This window comes from Daphnia pulex, chromosome 12 (assembly GCF_021134715.1).
Source record: "Daphnia pulex isolate KAP4 chromosome 12, ASM2113471v1".
Classification (NCBI taxonomy): Eukaryota; Metazoa; Arthropoda; class Branchiopoda; order Diplostraca; family Daphniidae; genus Daphnia; species Daphnia pulex.
Genome location: NC_060028.1, coordinates 5,377,380 through 5,396,732, shown reverse-complemented (window position 1 = coordinate 5,396,732; position 19,353 = coordinate 5,377,380). Strand labels below are relative to the sequence as shown.

The 19,353-nt window shown below is 41.0% G+C and overlaps 1 protein-coding gene across 13 annotated transcripts; it reads right to left on the bottom strand.

Moving 5' to 3' along the window:
- Positions 1-2,722: 2,722 nt before the first annotated feature.
- LOC124209767 (single-stranded DNA-binding protein 3-like) lies at positions 2,723-14,272 on the bottom strand. 13 transcript variants are annotated; one of them, XM_046607934.1, is made up of 16 exons: positions 13,646-14,271; positions 13,028-13,100; positions 12,619-12,680; positions 12,452-12,536; positions 12,145-12,186; positions 10,144-10,230; positions 9,819-9,917; positions 9,663-9,743; positions 9,534-9,582; positions 9,312-9,338; positions 8,517-8,788; positions 8,407-8,445; positions 8,109-8,166; positions 7,905-7,975; positions 7,382-7,609; positions 2,723-4,504 (listed from the first exon to the last, which is right to left on the bottom strand). In XM_046607934.1, exons 1-16 carry the CDS (start codon positions 13,699-13,701, stop codon positions 4,400-4,402), a joined length of 1,434 nt encoding a protein of 477 aa, XP_046463890.1. In that variant the 5' UTR covers positions 13,702-14,271; the 3' UTR covers positions 2,723-4,399. The 13 variants fall into 13 exon arrangements, with proteins under 13 accessions (XP_046463890.1, XP_046463889.1, XP_046463893.1 ...); XM_046607933.1 differs by having other exon boundaries at positions 7,382-7,612; positions 13,646-14,270; XM_046607937.1 differs by lacking the exon at positions 10,144-10,230 and having other exon boundaries at positions 7,382-7,612; positions 13,646-14,272.
- Positions 14,273-19,353: the final 5,081 nt, after the last annotated feature.

The following is a 19,353-nucleotide window of genomic DNA, read 5'->3' as shown; positions in this document are numbered from 1 at the left end:
GCGTAGCGACCGAAGAGCAGTTAGGATTGTATGTCAATAAAAAGAAGGCCTTAACCTTGTTGGTCTTCCTCGCCCTGCCCAACCCAATTTACTTATTTCTCTTATTTATTTTCTCAGGCGTGGTGGATCCTTCAATCGAAACTATTCCGGTGGCAGCAAACAGCAGTCCAACAGAGGAAACGGATTCAAAACCGGAAAATGGAATTCATAATTTTTTTGTGTATACCTAGTGAAAAAGGTCTGATGTAAAAAGGGCGGCTCCCTTGTCTTTCTTGTCATGTTTGCGTTAAAAGGCTGGGTAATAAAAAAGGGTCAACAAAAGGTTGAGGTCTTCTCTTTATTGACATACAATCCTAACTGTTGAACAATTATATCAATTCCCTTTGTTAAGGCAACGCAGGTCCAATAGGTCTTTGAAAACAAAACTCGTCTGTATAGTGACAAACAATGAAACCGGGTTCAATCATCCAATGTTTAGCCATGATACGACACGACGGATTTCAAGTTTGGGATATTGAGAAAAATATATGAAAACCGGGTTGAAACCAATATTGGAACGTGACCTAGCACTTTCGGATTCCAGGTTGGTATTTTAACCGGTTGCAGTGGCTGGCAACCCCCTGTGTAAAGTAGCCCCCGGTCTTTTAGTCAACACATGCTTCCATTTCAAGCTCTTTTGTTTCCTTACGCGTTTTAGGGATTAGCTTACGAGAGGAAGCAAAAAATATCGAAGCTATCCGAATAAACACTAGAACAGTTAGCAGCAGCTTTAATTTAAATTTTAAAAGGGAATAGCTTATCACGAAAAGTAGGATAGATATCCTAAATTCCATTCAGTACTTTACGAAACAGACAGGTTGCATCTGAAGAGTGTGGATCATAAAAAAAATATGACAATGGAAATAGAGAAAGGTATTGTCGAAAGAATCATCACGATAATTGAATGGGAGTTTCCCTAGATGAAAGAACACAATAAGAGTCATCGTAGAAAAATTCTTTTTTGAAATTAAGAAAGATGTTTCTAAAGGTAAGCTTCCTTGGTCGAGATATTTTTATTCATTTTCAATCGTCTTTGCGACATTCTGAGCCTGCGTATCGCCCCCGAAAAACTCAAGAAAGCGAGCTTCTGGATCCGCCGAGACATTAAATCAATATTTCGATTATCTTGAAAACATTTTGATTGATGTCAGGGACGAAAACAAGGTTAATATGATTAAATTAATCTTAATTAGTGATGATTTGGGGAAGAAGCGCATAAGAGGGGTAAAGTAACCGAATCAAATAAATCGGAAACGGCGTGTCGAAGAAGCTATTGTAAAAACATTTTTTTTTTATTCCCATCCGTCATTGACTTATTGAGTAAATTTTAATTTGTCTGCAAATTCTCATAAGGAATGCATTACTATGCAAACGTGGGGTAACTTTGCATCAACTCAATACTTCACCACTTCTTTAGACTTTTGGCCAATTTCACCTTGACTCACTGTAGTTTAAAGGAATTTGGAGCATCAATTTCAAATGCTTACAGCAGGCCCACAACAACAGGTATCGAGATACGACAAATGCACATGAATTCGTCATTTCTTTTTCTATAAACTTCTTTTTCCACTTTACTTCTACTAGATGGGAGTTATGGTAAAAAACTGTCAAAATATAAAATTTTCTCTGCAAAGTACTCCCATTCTGTGGTATATGGCTCTTCGTAGAGCTGTAGCCCGGGCCATAAAAACCCGGGCCACTGCCCGGGCTAAAGAAAAAAAAAAGAACAAACTGAGGTATTTTTTGCACGGGGTGGGGGTTGTACCACCAGGTCCGCGGTCCAACCCGAGCATTGGCGCCATCTATTATTCAAATAAAGAATCTCACTATTCTGCAGCTAGAAAGAGCCAGTACCTGCAGTACCAGAAAGATTAAGGTGAAGGATAGGGATAGCCATTAAATCCAACATGATGATCAGTCACAACGAGTAAAGTAAACGCTGTATACCTTCAGAACACGTGATGACGTGAAGACAATATGTCTAAACGTAAATATACTTCAAATGGCGAACAGTTATCGTTTAAACGTCAAAGTTTGTCTAAATCTCGCAACTCAAGTTCAGTTCGGCTAATTGATGTTTTCATGTTCAAATCAATTTTCATGTCTCAATGTTATTTTTGGTTAATTTAAACAAAGAAACGTTACTAAATATTGACCTATATTTATTGATAAACCTATTGATAAGTTTTTAAAAAGTATGTCTGTTCCGATTTATAAAAAAAAACCGGCCGTGACCCGGCCGGTAAATTTTTTTTGACCCTTGGGGCGACCCGGGACGGACCCATTTACGCTATTTGTCCAACTCGCTCAAACCCGTGTTTAAAAAAGACCATCTAGGCAACCCATGTAAAAAAAACGCCCATTTAGCTTCGGGTTACAGCCCTAGCTCTTCGGGGTTGCCTTTTCATTTACCAGATACTTGGCAGCGCAGCAGTCAATGATAGCGCGAAAACTGCTAGTCAATGAAAAACCCCTTTTCCCCATAAGAAATGCACGGGGGGGGGGGCGGACTTCTCTCCCTTCATCAGAGCAGCTTGCGATATAGTTCATAAGAGATTAAGTCTATTCATTAGCAATAATTGAATAATACCGTACAAGAAATCAGCAAATTCATCTCGTTTTTTAGTACGATATGATCACCTCCACAAAATACTTTATGCAGTCATAACACACTTAGATTGCATTGTTTTTCACATATTTTTATATCATTCAGTTTCCGGATCAATACAAAAAAAACGTTTTGCTGTGGTAGAACAATGACAATATAATTATGGTGACTCACTGACTCGTAACAGAAAGAGGGAAATATAATCAAACAGAAAAAAAAAAATTTAATTGGAAAACAATTCATATTGTAAATTTTCTTCAGTTAGACAATTTTTTGTTGTAGTATTCCGTGAACGCAGTCAAATTTAGGCAAATCACTGGCTCCTTATAAGAGATGCATCACCAATCGAACTTAAACAACATTTCTGTAGCTTTTTATCTACGTATGACTGGAAGTTCTGGGCTGGGGTGACGTGGTGGGAGAATTAAACGAATTGAAGAGTAGGTGTGGATGAATAGTTGTGTGAAAAATAGCAAAAAAATAACAAAATGGACTGTTTTTTAATAATATGAAAGAAAAAAGGTACAAGACACACCGGTCGATCTTTAGCAGGAACTGGTACCGTTCCTTTGCCAAAAAGTAAAACATAAACATGTAGGAAATACTCTCTCTGATGTTCTCTTGCGACAAGAAAAAAACATTTTGAACCAAAGCAGAGCAGGGAAGGAAGAAAACATGTATTTATAGAAATCATTTTTAGGTAAATGTGTTTTTTCTTTGTTATGTATACCATTTGGTAACGGAAGAGAAATGGTAAAATGGATTGAGGGATTGGGCAATAGTATATGTATGTATAATTGTATGTAGGACTTTTCAGCATCCGCCAAGGAACCGTTTCTGGTTTTCATGATTTCTTTTATTTTCTCTCTATTTTTTATTCTTTTGTTTCTTTAGTTTATTTTTTGTTCGATTTTTCTATCTGGTTTTTCATACGGTATGATGATTATTCGGTAAGGAAAAACCATAAAAAATAAAGATAATGATGATGAACGGCTTTCGCCACAAAAACACCTGAAATAGAACGTTGTTACGGGATGCCCCACCCTCAGCTCCTCCCTACCCACCGGAAGAACTGGATATCTCTTTCAGTTCTGATACTGGACGACTGCTTACACATTAAACAGTAAATATGTTTTTGATAATAGATGGAGAGAGAGAGAGAGAGAGAGAGAGAGATGGGAATAGAAAAATGAACAAGACAAACACACACACGTTGTTTGTTTTGCTGTTAGTTTGGAAGAGCAAACATGCAGACACAGATTCACCGCACGTTTTCCACCTTCGTCATGTAAAAGGGAGAATTGAGAAACATTTGTGTGTTGGGTTTTGATAATAGTTTCAACAAAAGGGAAAATAGTAGGAAGAAGAAAAACAAATTTGTGGAAGATTTAAAATCAAAGAGGGGAATCCAGTAAAAATGAGAAGCGGACGGAATCGAGATTCAAAAAACGGAAGGAAGGAGGCAAAATATGGGGAAATACCGAAACCGTTGGAAGGGAGGAAATGATGGAAAACGTTACGTTGATGGAAGAGTAATTTATCAGCCATATAAAGACGGAGGGAGTGTAAAAGAAACAGGTAAAATAGAAAGTGTTGAAGGTATTTTTATGTGCGCCAAAACGTTCTTTGTCGTTGTCTCTCCAACAGTCAACCAAACGCGCGATCATGTGTTTCGTTTTTCAAGGTGTGTTGTATATGTGTGTGTGTGTGCGCAGATGTCTTATGGTAAGGGTAAAAAAAAGGGCAAGGTGGTCACTGAATGAAGTAATCGGGATGGTCGGAATCGGTCTCAAATCGCTTGGCTTCCTCCTGCATGCTTTCCTTGATTTTCAAGATGGCCGCCGACTCCGTTTGATCCTGCAAACGATGAACAAACCAGAGTGGCTCAAGCAAATTGAAATGGGCCCCTCTCTCCTTCTTTTTCATTCGTTCAAAGAAAAGTCAAATAAAATTTTAAAAATCTTTCTCTCTCGCTTTTGACGTTTGTCGACATTTCGACAAGCTCGTGAAAACCACTTTAAAAATTTTTTTTCTGTACCATTCCGGCAAAAATATTTGTAATCTGTAAACGATCAGATTGGATTCTTTTTATAGCAAATGGACAAAAGCAATAAGAAATAAACTGGACTTTCGACTGGTGTGACGGTCCTAAAGGTGCGACAAAAAATTTGAGCTATTTTCTATCACTATTTTTTTCCATATATTTGTGGGGTAATTTTCTATTAAAAAAAATAAAAAAAAAAAAAAAAAAACGTCGAAATCACTTTACAATTTCTGTCAAATCTTCCTCTTTCCAGGAGTTAAAACGATCGTGTCTTTGCTACGCAAGTGACAAACGGTGAGTTAATTTCAAAACTTCCAGGACGAGGCAAATGAAACGCGGTAATTGTGTACAAATATCTTTTATTGACTCGCGCGTCTTGATTTTCTGTTCAAGATCCAATGAATTTGTGCGTCGTGTCGTTGACGTTGATTTGGCGGCTGGAATGAAAATGAATGTTGTAAATAAAACCACCGCCACCGCAGAAAAAAAAACAAGGAACAAACCAACGAAAAACAAAAATAATGGCAAACCATCTTAATTGAAAAATAATAAATAAAATTGGAATAGTGGATGTGTGAATTGTGTGAGGGGTAGACAAACACGTCGGAGAGACAGTTAAGGTACAAGACCGTCCACGAAAAGAACACACACACACACGAACACACACAAACACACCTGTTCTTATTTTGCTTCTTTCAATCGGCAGCAAAACAAATTGGTTGTCCCCAACATTTCTTTATTGATCTCTCTCTCTCTTTCGCCCTCTGTCACTCGGGTTGAATACCACTCAAAACGAAGGAGGAAAAAAAAAGAATTGATCAAATCCAGCCGCCCCCTCGAGTTATAAAGTTAAAGAGGGGAAAAAAATGAATGAAAGATGTAGGTAGGACCAGGTGTGAATGAGCGCTACCGATAAGTTATGATACGGAGGAATTGCTGTTTTTGTCCGTCACACCAATTAGAGCCAGAATTATTTGGAAGGTAAAAGAAAATGAGGCATAAGATTTTAAAAATAAATAAAGGAATAATACCAGGGAAGTAAGGAAATAATTAAAATTAAATAAAACAAAAAGATTCCAATAAGTTTTGATTGTTTCAGTAATAAAAAAAGGTGAATGGTATTTTGTTTTCGATCCTCTAGGGATAGTTTTCAATAGCTTTGTTGTCTTTTGTCGACTCAATCAAATACAGCATTAGGTTCATGCAGTCGCTAGAATTTTGTCCCATTCACTCCACAACAATCACGCGTTTTACACACACAAATAAGACATCTATTCGTAGTTATTACATATCATTCTTTAGAGACGATTCTATTGAGACTGAATGGGTCGTTACAGGGTCAAGTAAAAATGAAAATAACACGAACCATAATGAAATCAATTGAAAAGCACGTTCGAGTATTTATTGAATGTTTTCCTCCCCTCCCCCGCAGAATAAAAAGAAACAATCGATTTCCAGTTGGGCAGAAAAAAAATATATCATGGCCAATAAGATTTTTTTAGGAGTGGGGAAAAAACAAACAAAAGTTAAGTTTTGTTGATTCAAAAAAATATACCACTTAATTACATTTGTTTTTAAGTCAAAAGTGAGAGATTAGAAAAAAATCGAAAACAACGGAAAGAGAGTGTTGTGAAAGAACGTGTCAAGGAGAGATTACTTATATTTTTGTTTACAGACTGACGGCTAAAAAAAATAGAACACGAGTCGTAAAATAAGTTGCAATTCGTGGGTGGCGAGGGGGAGGTCATTTGCGTCGAAATGGGAGGAGGGGGAGGGAGAGGAAGAGTGGGGGAATATATAAGACGATTCCGAATGATGATTCACTTGTATCTCACAATAATTCACGCACGGCCCTCCCCTCCCGACAAAATCCAATCATAATGTGGTTACAGAGAAATAAAACGAGTAATGATCATCCAGTCGTCAATAAAATCGACAAAGGATTACGGGGGTGCAATGAGCTGTTGTGGTTAAATCACGTTTTGTAAAATAAAATAAAAAAATGGGGAGTTGAATTTAAAAAAAAAAAAAAGAAAAAAAAACAACAAACAAAATGTTTCAATGAAAAAAAAAGAGGAAATGTTTGATGCCCATTACCAATACAGTTTCCCTCCCAATTCTTGCATGTTTTTTCTCCCTCAAAATTCGAGGGAAACAAGAAGAAGCTACTTCTATTTGAGCAGCATCATAGAGAGGCTGGAGGAGAAAATATAATTTAAATTATCCGGCAAAAATGAGAGAATGGCGAACAGCACACGGATCGAATATTTAGGAAATGAAAAATTGAGGGGAGGGAGGAATCCATTCTAATAGAAATAAACGGAGCAAGGAGGGCATGGACGATGTATACGGCCAGAGTGAAATTTAAAAAAAAGGAGAGAGGGGAATGGTGGACGGTAAACGGCCATTTAAAATATAGCAAACGTTTTCAAAATGATTTTGTCTCGTTGGCATTTTTTCCTACTGCCGAGAGACAACTACATTTTTCTATTTTTTTGTTTTTCGATTCCCTTCCCGCCCTGTGTGACCCGCGAAATCCTCTCTCGTCTCAAATCAGAATCAAAAAGGTTCTTGCTTGTTTTGTTGTTTTTCTTTTCAATTATTCCTTTCTGTTCGTTCGTTTTTTTTTTTGTTTCATTCGTCGGGTTTCATTTTTTTCACGAACCGAAGAAGCTGCCGGACATACTCACATTTTCATTGGGGCCCCCGAAGCCGCCTAGGTTGTAGTCACCCATTCCTCCGCCCCCACCTCCGCCGCCGTTCCCACCGGCGTCGTCACGTGGCGTTCCCGGGCCACCGTTTGCTGGAGAACTTTTCATGCCGTCCAGACCATCACCGCCGTTCATAACTGGGCCCATAGCTGAAGGACCCATCGGTCCCATGGGACCTCCTTCAGGTCCGCCACCCATCGGGAAGTCCTGCTTTTTATTTGAAAAGTAAAAAGGAACAATTAGTCAACAGCCAAGTTGAACTTCGGGAGAGAGAACATCAAAATTGGCCAAAATAGAGACAGAAGACAGAAGCAAGAAGGTCTTTTAATTTTAAAATATAATTAATTATCCAAAAGTTTTTAGGTGACCAATCCAGAATAGAACTACAAAAAAGTTAGTGGTTTCGAAGGAAACGAAGAAGAAATGAGAAGAAAAGAATGGAAGTGAGAGAAGATTTTGATTTTCTTTTTAAAGAAAGAGGGAAGATGAGAAATTCGCGTACTCCTGGCATGGCTCCACCCGGCACAGATTTCATCATCGTGTACATGCCGTCCCCTCCTGAACTAGACGAATCTGGTTTATGATAATAAGAAAAAAACAAAAACACACACACATCGACGTCAGTCAATCAGTGCCCGTTAGTGTGTAGCTGTGGTGGTGGCAAGAGATTCCATCCTTCCGGGGCCCGGAAGGAAGGACAACTCACCTTGTGGGCTAGGCATGATGGGTGTGCCGGGACCTGGTGGTCCAGAGCCGGGTGGACCCTGTTGCGAACATCGCCGAACCACAAGAAAATAGGCACAGAGAGAACAGCGGAGAGAGAAACGCACAAAGTTGTCAAAATAAATAGTCGTTAGTTTTGAGGTCGAAAAAGATTGGGTGAAGTAAAAAGTAAATCATAAAAGAGTAAACTGGATGTTACGATTTAAACTGAAAAGTTATATGTGTGTTGTAGATATATCACGGGTTACATCCTCTTTTCAATCTGGCCGCCTTCAACTTACCCCGTAGTTTCCAGGCGATGAAGATGGATAGTTCATTGGCTGCAAACCAAAAAGGAAAACGATTTTGAGTCTCCATATATAGTTGAAATATTACAACCAATTCGAATTACCGTTGATGAATTCGGTTGCCACTGAGGCCTGGGTCCGCCAGGTCCACCCATGCCACCCATGTTTGGTAGAGGTCCACCGGGCCCGCCCGGAACACCGCCTCCGGGACCCATTGGACCGCCAGGGCCCATCATACCGGGACCTGGCCCTCTCATTCCCGGTCCAGGGCCATATCCTCCCGGAACTCCGCCAGGACCTCCAGGACCCATCGGCCCCATTCCTCCCGGGCCTCTAGGACCACCGAGTCTGGGACCCATGCCGGACATCGGAGGACCTGTTGATAAAAAAAAAGATAAAATTCGAGTAAGAAACAAGACGCCATGTAAGACAAACGAGAAAATGAATAAATAAAAAAAAAATCAAACAAAAATGATAAAGCAGGGCCAGCGGAAACAAGAAAGTGCAACACAAAGCCGTTAACGTAACACAAACCAAACAACAACAAAGGAGAAAAAACGAAAAAGGAGATAGAACGCTTGGCGGCCCAAAACGGGCAAATCGATCTGTCATCTGATCGCCGGCACTTTCAACACGAGCCGCTTAGAAACAACTACAGTTTCAATTTAGTGTGTGTGGCCGTCTACGTGGATCAATACAACGAAAATGAACTTTTTTTCTTTCATTCTTTTAAACCAAAAGAATCAAACTAAAAGTAAAGGGGTTTCAATACAAAGCGTTAAAATACTTGGTGATAGGAAAATTAATAAATAAATCGAAAAGGGAAACAAATAAATCAATAAAAATCACAGAAAGACACAAGACACATACAGACAGAGGCTTTGCTGAATTATCTGTACCTTGCCAACCTACGAACTCGCCGTCACCTGAGTCGAAGGAGTTTCAAAGATAATATCAATAAACATTATCTATATATTCATATTTTAAAATATAGTATATAATCCTATAAGGGTATTTTTTTAATGATAAAGATGTAAGGAAGAAAGAGGTTTGGAGTTGATCTATTTCAGATATGGCACATGGATAAGACGTCGGTGTTTGTATGGGCGTTCAATATCTACCTTGCCGAGTGGGATCCAGACTGTTGGGCATCATCGGTTGGCCGGGAGGCTACAAAAAAAACAAAAAAACAAGAGAAACGTTATCGGTCTGTCACGTGTAAAAAATATTTTTTGTTGGTTTTGTTTTACCCCTCCGAATTCAGGTCCCATTTGAGGCATCCGAACGCTGCCTGGTCTCGGTCCGCCTGGATAACGTGGTCCCATAAACGGCTGACAAAAAGAAAATAATCAATAAGATAAAATATTTTCTGAGATAAAAATAAATTCCCAACAGAACTAATGTACCTGTCCCGGCATCATCTGAGAGTGTGGTGTAGGCGGCTGAGGATGTGGCGAGGGCTGCGAGGCGGGGTGAGTAGGCGGTGACGGCCTCATCGCCGAATTCTGCACCAAAAGATGAAAAAAGTTGTTAAATTGAAATTCCGCGTTCGGCATGAAATAGAAACAGCCCCAACCCACTGAATTTTGACAAGGCTGATTGAATCTTACATTCTTTTTTAATGAATTAATTCAAATGAAAACCCTACCCTAATGATTACTTAGCATCCCCCCCCACCCCCCCCACCCCCACAAAATAGTCGTTTTTGTTTTGTGCAACGGATAAACTTACTGGAAAGAATCCGTGCGGCATCGGGCCTCCTGGCATGCCGTCTCCTGGCGCCATCTGGCCAAGCGGGCTCGGCACTGGACCGGCATTCTAACATGTGGCATTGAACGCGCGCGCACACACACAGACAACCAGGGCAAATAAAATAGAATAAACAAACAAACAAATAAGCAAAACTATCCTTTTTTTGGCGTAGTCTATCACAAATAAATAATAACAAAAAACGAAAAAAAAAATATAAAATAATGGAAACAAATAAGGCGCTCGCCCGCACACTGGCCCGATAAGTCAAAAATCGATACTTGGGACTCTAAAGAATGGAGGGGGGAGAGAAAATATAAATAAATATAAAAGAAAAAGAAGAGACTAATAATTCCCCTCCTCTCCACCTTTTCTAGGAGCGTCTCCCTTCCACCCAACGACGCCCTAGCCGAATCTCTCCCACCCTCCCTCTTTCTAAAAAAGAGTTGCTATGGCAACGGGGACTTACCGAAGGGGAAGAAATACAGCGCATGTGAGAGAACGGAGGTGAGAAAATGGAAATAAAAAAGAGAGCGAACGAACGCCGATAAGGTCAAGAGGTAAAGTACCGTCATAATGACGGGAGATGAAAACAAATCATGTCCTCACGGCCCTCGCACTCATCAGTTCCGTCAAGATAAGAATCTAAATATCTCCGAAATATCAAACTTGATGCAGATTTCGATTTTTCTTTCGCTCTTTTTCGATAGTACGCCGTCAAGACATGCGCGCATGGCCACACGCAGTGGATCGATCGTTCGACGGAGGATGCCAAGTCGATTACATGTTCTCCCCCGTACAGTCTATATTCACAGGGACATCCCCGTAGAAATTCTTTTGTAGAAGACCACCCATTTTTTTTCATTTCATTTTTATAAATATTAGCGAAATCATCAAAAAAGCAGGGAGGTTCATTGAATCTGTTTTTCGTAGAAACACGGCAGAACCGGTGAATGCTTGTATGAGATTACAAGTCGGCGAGTGTGTGTGCGTGCAAACAGTCAAGGAGAATGGTGTCCGGTACTGACCGCCTGTTTCTCCGGTTCATGCCCTTGAGCGTCGAATTTCCAAGTTTCCAAGGTACATCCAGGTAGCCTTCTGTCTTCTTCTTTTTCTTCTCTCTCTCTCTCTTTCCTTCTCTCTACTTCTTATCTATTCTCTTTTCGTCTTTCTTTTCCCACATACTTGTTTCTTTTCTTCTGTTCGGTTACACACAGCATCCGGATGGATCAACTCAATTTTTCCCTATCAATTGTTTGTTGTCCTTCTCTCGTTCATCGAGTAATCCAGAGCTTCTACTAGAAAATAACAAAAGCATCTCTCTTTCTATTTTGGAACAAGACCGTTAGAAATATTCACACATCCAACGAAAATCCAAGTGAAAGATCCCCCCCCCCCCCCATCTGTCTCCCCTCCGGATTCAAACAATAGGTATATCTCCTCCCCTTTTCTACCATCCAAGAGAGAACCAGAGTTGCCTATTGGTTCCTGCAAGAGCCCACACATTCCTCCTTCGAGGGTTCCAAACACAAAAAAATGAGAACCAGAAGAGCTTTAAAAAAAAGAGAAATCCTTATCCCTCTCCCCGAAGCGGGTCTACCTGCAACTTTTCCCACAAGGAAAGAAAAAAGACGAGGGTCAAATTGACCCACCTTGATTGCCCCCAGACTTCTTTGTCCTGACACGGTTTTAATTTTGAAACCAAAAAAAAAATGGAAACCAAATATATAAATGGATGTTACGCTACATGGTGGATTGTGTTGAGACACGCGCATATCCAAACAGTGGACACATTTCTAATATCGTTCGGCAGTTAGACAAACAATTTCGGGACACCTGTTGCCCTGCACCTGATGAAATACGTTGCACGTGAAATAAAATACAGAGTCCCTAACAAGCGTTCGCCTTATTTGAATCGCCACATGTTATCTGGTAAAAATAAAATTCATTCGATACAAATATATGCCAGAGAGTTCTACTTACGTGGGCGATGCCGTTGACGCCATAGCCGGAATTGACGAAACCCTGTCAAGTTAAAAAAAAAAAAAAGGAATCAATAAATATTGAATAACAAAGAAATGAGATTTTAAAAACTTATTTTTAAAGGAATCAAATTCGACACCAACACAAGATCGGTAATCAAGGACCCAATTACGATTAAAAATAAGCAAATGAGACAAGTCCAAAGACTAGTTTACATTGGATATCAGAATGAAGCTAATAAAATTCGGCAAATGTTTTTAAGAATAAATCTTTTTTTAAAAAAGGTCAAGGCAGACCATCTTCTTACATAGTCGTGAAAGGCTTTGGCTTCGCTGGAGTGATCGCACGTATCTCGGCGTTCCGGCGCCGCGCAATACAAGTCCCAAAATACACTGAAATGTCCAAGACGAAAAATTAGTTTGAAATCAAGTTATTTACATTAAATCTCACGGCTCGTCTCGTCTCAAAACTTACCACCACCATGAATGAAGGAATCCGGGTGGTTCTCCTAACGTGATGTTTTTCTCCCACCGAATCTAAAGTACAAACGATATTTTTATTAGAACAAGATTTTGTATTCCACGTGCTGAGCTGATCGTCAAACGGGGGTTAGCTGAACGCTGTCAGTCAAGTCACATAGACGGAGAGACAGTTCGACCAGAGTATCGATCTATCAGTCCATCCATCCGCACATGCAGGCAGGCAGCCCAGCAGTAGCGACCATCCACTTTAAAAGACAACATCTACCACCCCACTTCCACCGGCTGGCAAGAGATGCCGCTGGAAATTCCCCCTTTAAAACGGGCAGTATCGAGTTGTCTCATCCAAATGGAATACACACAAAAGAAATGAAATATAATTTCTTGTTTGAATCATGTATTACCTCGGATAGAAATGTCTGTGCGGCTTTTTGGGCGCCCACATGCAGCAGGTACTCGTAGACATATAATGCTAACCTATGGAGAAAGAAAAAATCATTCGAAAATTAATAAAACGTGTGAAAATGGCAGACGTGGAACCGGTCGAATATTTAGTTCTTTTTTTTTCTCTCTCTCTCTTTCTCTCTACTCGTACTGCATTGCTGTCACTCTGCCAAAAAAGCTTGGGACACACACAAGAACTGTTAGGACAACACACACACACGGCGGCCATCTTGGCAGCTTTTTATAACACACACAAGGGACCAAGCGAGTCAAAAGCCAAGCCGCTACACCACAAAACTGTACGATATTAGTATTCGTCCATGTGGAAATGGTCTAAACATCTATTTCGGAATTGTACAACTAAGCAGACTTCCATTTTATGTGCCTTTTCACAAACAAAATGAGATTTTATTTTTTAAAAAAGGAGGGATATTGGAATGAAGCACGCTGCTGCTGCCAATGTCGATTGGCGCGTAGTCCCAATCTCCCTCCACACACGCAGATCCACACAAAACACATCGGCGCGTATAACCGCGCCGAAATAAAGAGATAAAAACGGAAAAAGAATCCAAACTTACTTCTCCCTAGCTTGGGCGTCCGAGGGTACCGTGGACCCTTTGCCTTTCGCGTACATCGTAGTGTCAATTTTCGTCGTTTTCGCTACTTTGGGGGCACGGCCGGCCAGATTGACTCACGCACATCACAGTCGACTCGCGAAATAATGTTTGGCCCTCCTTTATTTTGGTTTGTCAAGAGAACTGAGTCTGTCTACAGAGCATTTTCAACTGGCTCCCAAAACAGAAATACAGATATCCCTTCTCTCTAACATACACACACACTCTCACACACACACACACACACTGGGCTTAGTAGTCTCGATTGAGAGGGAAGTGTCACGCGTGACGCCACACACTTTCTAACTCATGGCCGCGTCGCGTACACACACTGGCTGCAGAACCACACTGACAACATCCACTGGAGATAATTCTCCGGCAACATAGACAGGCACTCTCACAATTGGAGAAAGGGAGAATGACACTCGTGTCCAATTATTTCTTTCTTCTTGGGCTGGAAATACGAGCGAGGCGGTAGATTTCAGTTGAAACGGCGGCAGCAGCAGCAGCGTCAGACCAGACGATAGGACGCACAAGACTGACTGGGTGGCTGGCGCAATACTGGCCCACTGTGTAGTGATAGCGCTTAACTGGGGGGCCCCCTTTTCCTCTCCTATGTCATCTGGCGCCCTCTCAGAGTATCCCCTCAGGCGCACAAACCGAAGCGCAGTTTCGAGTTTGGAAGGTGAGGCACGCGTGCCGGTCCGACGGCACATGTCTACGCTAAGCGCCAAGTATATCTGTGCATGTGTGCGCGCTTTTCTTTCTTTCTTCTTTCCCTTTTTCCCCACGATCGAAAAATCCGGGTTTGGCAGCGCCTCTAGCGACGGCGTGCTCTCCAGCGCTCACCGCTCTCTAGCGGTGGCCTGTTCGTTTTTAAAAGGTTTTCACAAAATCACGACGCTTTTCTATCGAGAATAAATGGTATTGCGTGCAGTATTAGTCAAATAAATATTTCATGCGGTTGACGAGAAGAAATCAGATAACTACATTCGTGGGGGCAATTTATTTATAACTTTTTGGAACAACGTGGGAGAAGTAAGAGATTAGCCGGCCATGTTGAACTGACAACTGCGTCAACGAACTGAAGAAAGTTGGCAAACACCAAAGTTCTTTCCATCTCGAAATTTAAAAAAAAAAAAATACTCAACGTCATTTTCATCTTTAAAGATAAATGAATATCATTAAGGTTGTACGTCTTTAAAGAACTGTCTGTGGTGTTGCACATCCTCCCCTTTTTTTCCTATTCCATTTGCCATCCTCCGACCAATCAGCCGGCTTTTCCCTTTCTCTTGTTATTTCCCTTCTCTCTCTCTCTCCCTCTCTCTCCCCATCTTTTTTTATTTCCTCCATTCCACCACCCTTTATCCAGTTCGCTTTTGATTCAGCCGTTCGCCGGTTCATTCTTGTTTTGTTTATTTTTCGTCTCTCTCGAGTCAAACTTAAAGAACCGTTACCTCGTCTCGTCATTCGGATGGTAAGTTTTCATTGTCGTCTGTTGAGAAAAATAGAAAAACCCTTGCTCCTGAACAAAAAAATATATTATCATTTGAAATGTTCATTCCCATCTTCGTTAGGGAGATTCAGGCGGGCGAAAGAGGGGGGGGGGGTTTGAATTGTCTACGAGTTGCCATAGCATCTCTGTTCTATCGTAATGTCGACGTGTGTTGTGTATGGGCCAGGCTTTCCTGCTGCAAAGGGAAATATCGGAAAATCAATGCCTCACCCCCTCCACCTCCCACATCCCCCACTCAATCCCTCCTTCGCCTCTTCTTCTCGTTCACTATTGCCACCTGGTGGTCAAAAAAGAAATCGAACATCAGCTGTCTGTTACATTGCGGCAAAAGAATTTAAGATTGAAAAAAACAAACATTTCCATCTTATCTTTGCGTCTTTCTTTAAATAATTTGAGTAATAAAAACATTTAACAGATGGGAAGGGTTACGGGGTAATTTATTAAAAATTCGACAAATGTTGTCATGTCAAGAGATGATAACAAAGTGCTCAAGGTCGCTAAATTAGTCCGCTAAACATTTCTTGATGTATGTTTTGTTATAAATGTGCTTTACACTAACTCGTAATTAATGATTTATTGTTAAAATATTATGCAATTAGGGTACCATATCGTGGGAAGAGTTCGTGATTGGAGTTCGTCATATCTTGTCGGTGTCCGGAACGATAGGCGATGGATGGCATTTTCGCGGATCACTGGTAAGTCTTCCGGAATCCATCGATTTATTTTTTCTTTTCCCTCCTCACTCTTCATTGGTTCGCCACCTGGCAACGTTTCGTTTCAAACCTTTCTTCTTTTTTTTTTTCATTCTTTTTAACCATTTAAGTCAATCACGTGGAATTATCCCGCCTGGCCTGCCGCTTTTTAAAAATGACCTTCTACTTTCGATTGCGCAGCTTTGCCCAAGGTTTTTTTTTCTTTTTTATTCCGGCATGCGCATTTTTTTTTTATTCTTGTTGTCGTGAGCGGTTTTGGCTTCGGGCGATATTTTAGAAAAATAAATCCAGCAAGGAAACCAGTCGCGTAAGCGCAGCGCACGCAAACACCTGAAACCAACAGGATTGTGCCTTTTATAATTGTATTGCGTGCAAAGGGACTTACAAGTTTTTTTAAATTTTGGTTATGGCTTCAACGTAGTCGAATTCGATTTCTATACGAAATTGTTATTCAATAGTTATGTAATTGCGTTTGCATCGCCTAAAGTTTCTTGGCCATTATCGATAAACAGGAAAATATTTCATCAGTTTAGTAGTCATAGCGATGAATCTTATGGCATCGGGTCCGGAAATGTGTGGAGGGGGGAAATCCTTGATTCTGATCAAGTCCACTTCTTTCACTCTCTCGGTTCGCTGTTCGTGAACGTAATACATAAGTACTGTCGTGAACGTGCCGTTGAAGAGCAAAATGGAGTGGAGAGCATCTCTTGCGTCCCCCGAACCGTTGGTCATTAATGAGCTGCCGGGCGACCGTCGTCGTTCGGTTGGCCGCGCTAAATTTTCAACGTTCACTTTGTCGTGTTCGCAGTAGATGGCGATTGGAATTGTTGGCACTCTTCTCCAAGGCGGCCGACTCGAAATAAATCATATGATGAATGATTGAATCAAGAAAATATTGATAGAATTCAGCGAGCGGCTGCGTATTCGCTTGTAATCCGCTTCTATTTTTCAAGGGTATCAAAATATTTTTTTTTTCGCCTTTTCTAAGAAACTTTTACGTTGCCATAACAACCTCTACCTTTCCTCCTCCTCTGTCAAGAGTGCGGAAAAAAAACACTCTGCTATCTCTGTCCCCATACGTAACTATACAATGCCAAAGTAAATTCTTTGATAAGCCCACCCATTCTACTGCAAAATATATTTGTGCAAACCTTGGTCCAAATGCAACTGATTTACCGTATGTGTGTAGAAGCAAATCCTGGATTAGTTTGGCTCCGCCAGACGCCAGGATGTTTTTAAAAGCCCCTGCACTAAAAGAATCGCAGAAAATGGGAAATATGGAACTGTGCCGTGTGCGTCTTGCATCTGATATAATTGTGATGGATCGTCGGATCTTACATGGAACCTAATTAATTCTCCCGATAATAGTAGTTCTACACCCCCACAGACCTTGTCAATCGAATGAGAAAAACATCGACGATGACGCCAAATAAAGGCCATGTCTATTTCATTTGACATCGGCCTTAATAAGTCAATTGACTTATTGGTGGCGTTCATTGTCCTGCGACTTGATTGCTTGCTGCCCCATGCCCGTCTTTTGCCATTCCTGTGTCTTGCGCTGATTCATTAGTCATCTGGCCCGTGACGCCAACCAATAGAAAACTATTTGAGCCACGCACTTCTTGCTGTGTAGGGGGGAAACAGCTCACTGCTCACTAATTGCGTTCAAACTCACATCGCACTTCTAAATTAGATATAAGATTCCGACATTAACCATTTCGTTGCGCAATACCAAGTCCAATTTGATTTCAGACGAATTTAATTCGGGGCTGAGCATTTAGCCCTAATGATGTTTATTTTTTCAGAAATGGTTTAGTTGGAGAAACCGTTTTATTTAAAAAAAATACTCATTAAAATATTTGAATAAAAGAAGTTGTCGAGTGTTTCTTGGCTCAACTTTCTCGGTCCGTTGTTTGATTGGACACGCCCTTGAAAGAAGTGGACCCAGCTAAGGATGTTACTGTGTAAGGACGAAGGCAGACCTTGATCCTTCTTTGATGGATGCGCAGCTGGGACAAGTTGGACACTCGCGTACGACGACTCGACGAGATGAGAACAATGTGCGTGCATCAGTGATGAGAAGGAGTTTCATTCGAGATTTCAGGAAGATATGTCATTTGGGAGATGACCAAGGTTTTTACAAAATGATTTCCATCGCTAACCCATAGTCGATATAAAAGCAACGTTCAACGAAAACTGCTAACCAAACACGATTAACAGCACGTACAAAAACAAGCTAACGCCCAGAAAACCTTTTAGGCTGACCCATATTGGTAGACCACAAACCGCTCCGACGATATCATTGATAATGTCCATAAGTAATAAGCCCATAGATCTAAATGCAGCACTCACAAATTTGTCGTATTTTATTCGTCGATGGGATAACAAATGTCGTTCATTTTTCGGAGTAATCAGCTGCTGTATTATGTATATTTGCAACGGTCTACTCAATCCTGTTTGAAGAATAGCCTCTGGGAAATTATGATACACAATTTGACCAGCAAACCATGTAATGATATATTGTAGTTCTCGGACATATGAAATGATAATTACAAGGTCGCTTTTGCTCGCGGTGCTGGCCGAGGCCGGTTGCATTTGCTGGCCAGATGGTGAAACAACTGCATCAGAATAGGAATTACATTAGCGGGCAGCGTTCAATGCACAAGGTCCTTGAGGGGGTCTTCGGACAAAGTTTCTCGGAAATGCTTATGGCTCCTACATCTCGTCTAATCGGTTTTGCTTGTTATCTATTCGAACACGATGCATCTTCTTCTTCTTCCCTTGTAGGAGGAACACTGTGGCGGTTATCTGAGCAAGCGGATGGACTACTACCCGGTAGCTGTTGCAGAGCCGGCGGCGGAATCCGACGGCGGAACTCGACTAAAAGATGATGATATCGATCACGACTCGGCCATCGAGCCCTCGGAGCACGATGTAATTCACGATTATATTTCCTCCTCTTATTATTATTATTATTTGGTCGAGGGATTATTAGTGTACAGTTTAGACGACGACGATGAAAATGAGGACAAAAAATGGTGAAGGAAATATTTACTTCCACCGTCGCCTTGTCATTTGTCACCGTACCCACAGGATCCGTGCAGCATCGATCCCGATCCTTCTTTCCGACCCGTCTGCAGGGAATTTCATGTGTTATACAGTCTGGCTCACGCTGTGCCCACGCTCTATTTGAGAGCCTGGAGATCGGGTTCGTATAATTGATTTACTATAACGTACACTGCACTCGCTGTGTATGCATGTGGATACATCAGCTGATCATTTCACAAAGGCAGCCGTCTCTCTTCTATTCTTGGCTGGGTGAAAAATTAATACATAGTTGCTCATTGTTGCTCGTACTTCTTCTTTTCTGTCACTTTTCTAACAAGACGGAAGCTGCGTAGAGGCCGAAGAGTTATGGAACGATTTGACTGCTGCAGAATGTC

Excerpts from the sequence above, each read along its gene's own strand:
- LOC124209767 (XM_046607933.1), bottom strand. The coding sequence starts at position 13,701 with ATGTACGCGAAAGGCAAAGGGTCCACGGTACCCTCGGACGCCCAAGCT. Across the intron at positions 12,187-12,451 it reads CCAAAGCCTTTCACGACTAT|GGTTTCGTCAATTCCGGCTA; the intron begins GTAAGAAGATGG and ends TTAACTTGACAG. Across the intron at positions 7,976-8,108 it reads CATCATGCCTAGCCCACAAG|ATTCGTCTAGTTCAGGAGGG; the intron begins GTGAGTTGTCCT and ends ATCATAAACCAG.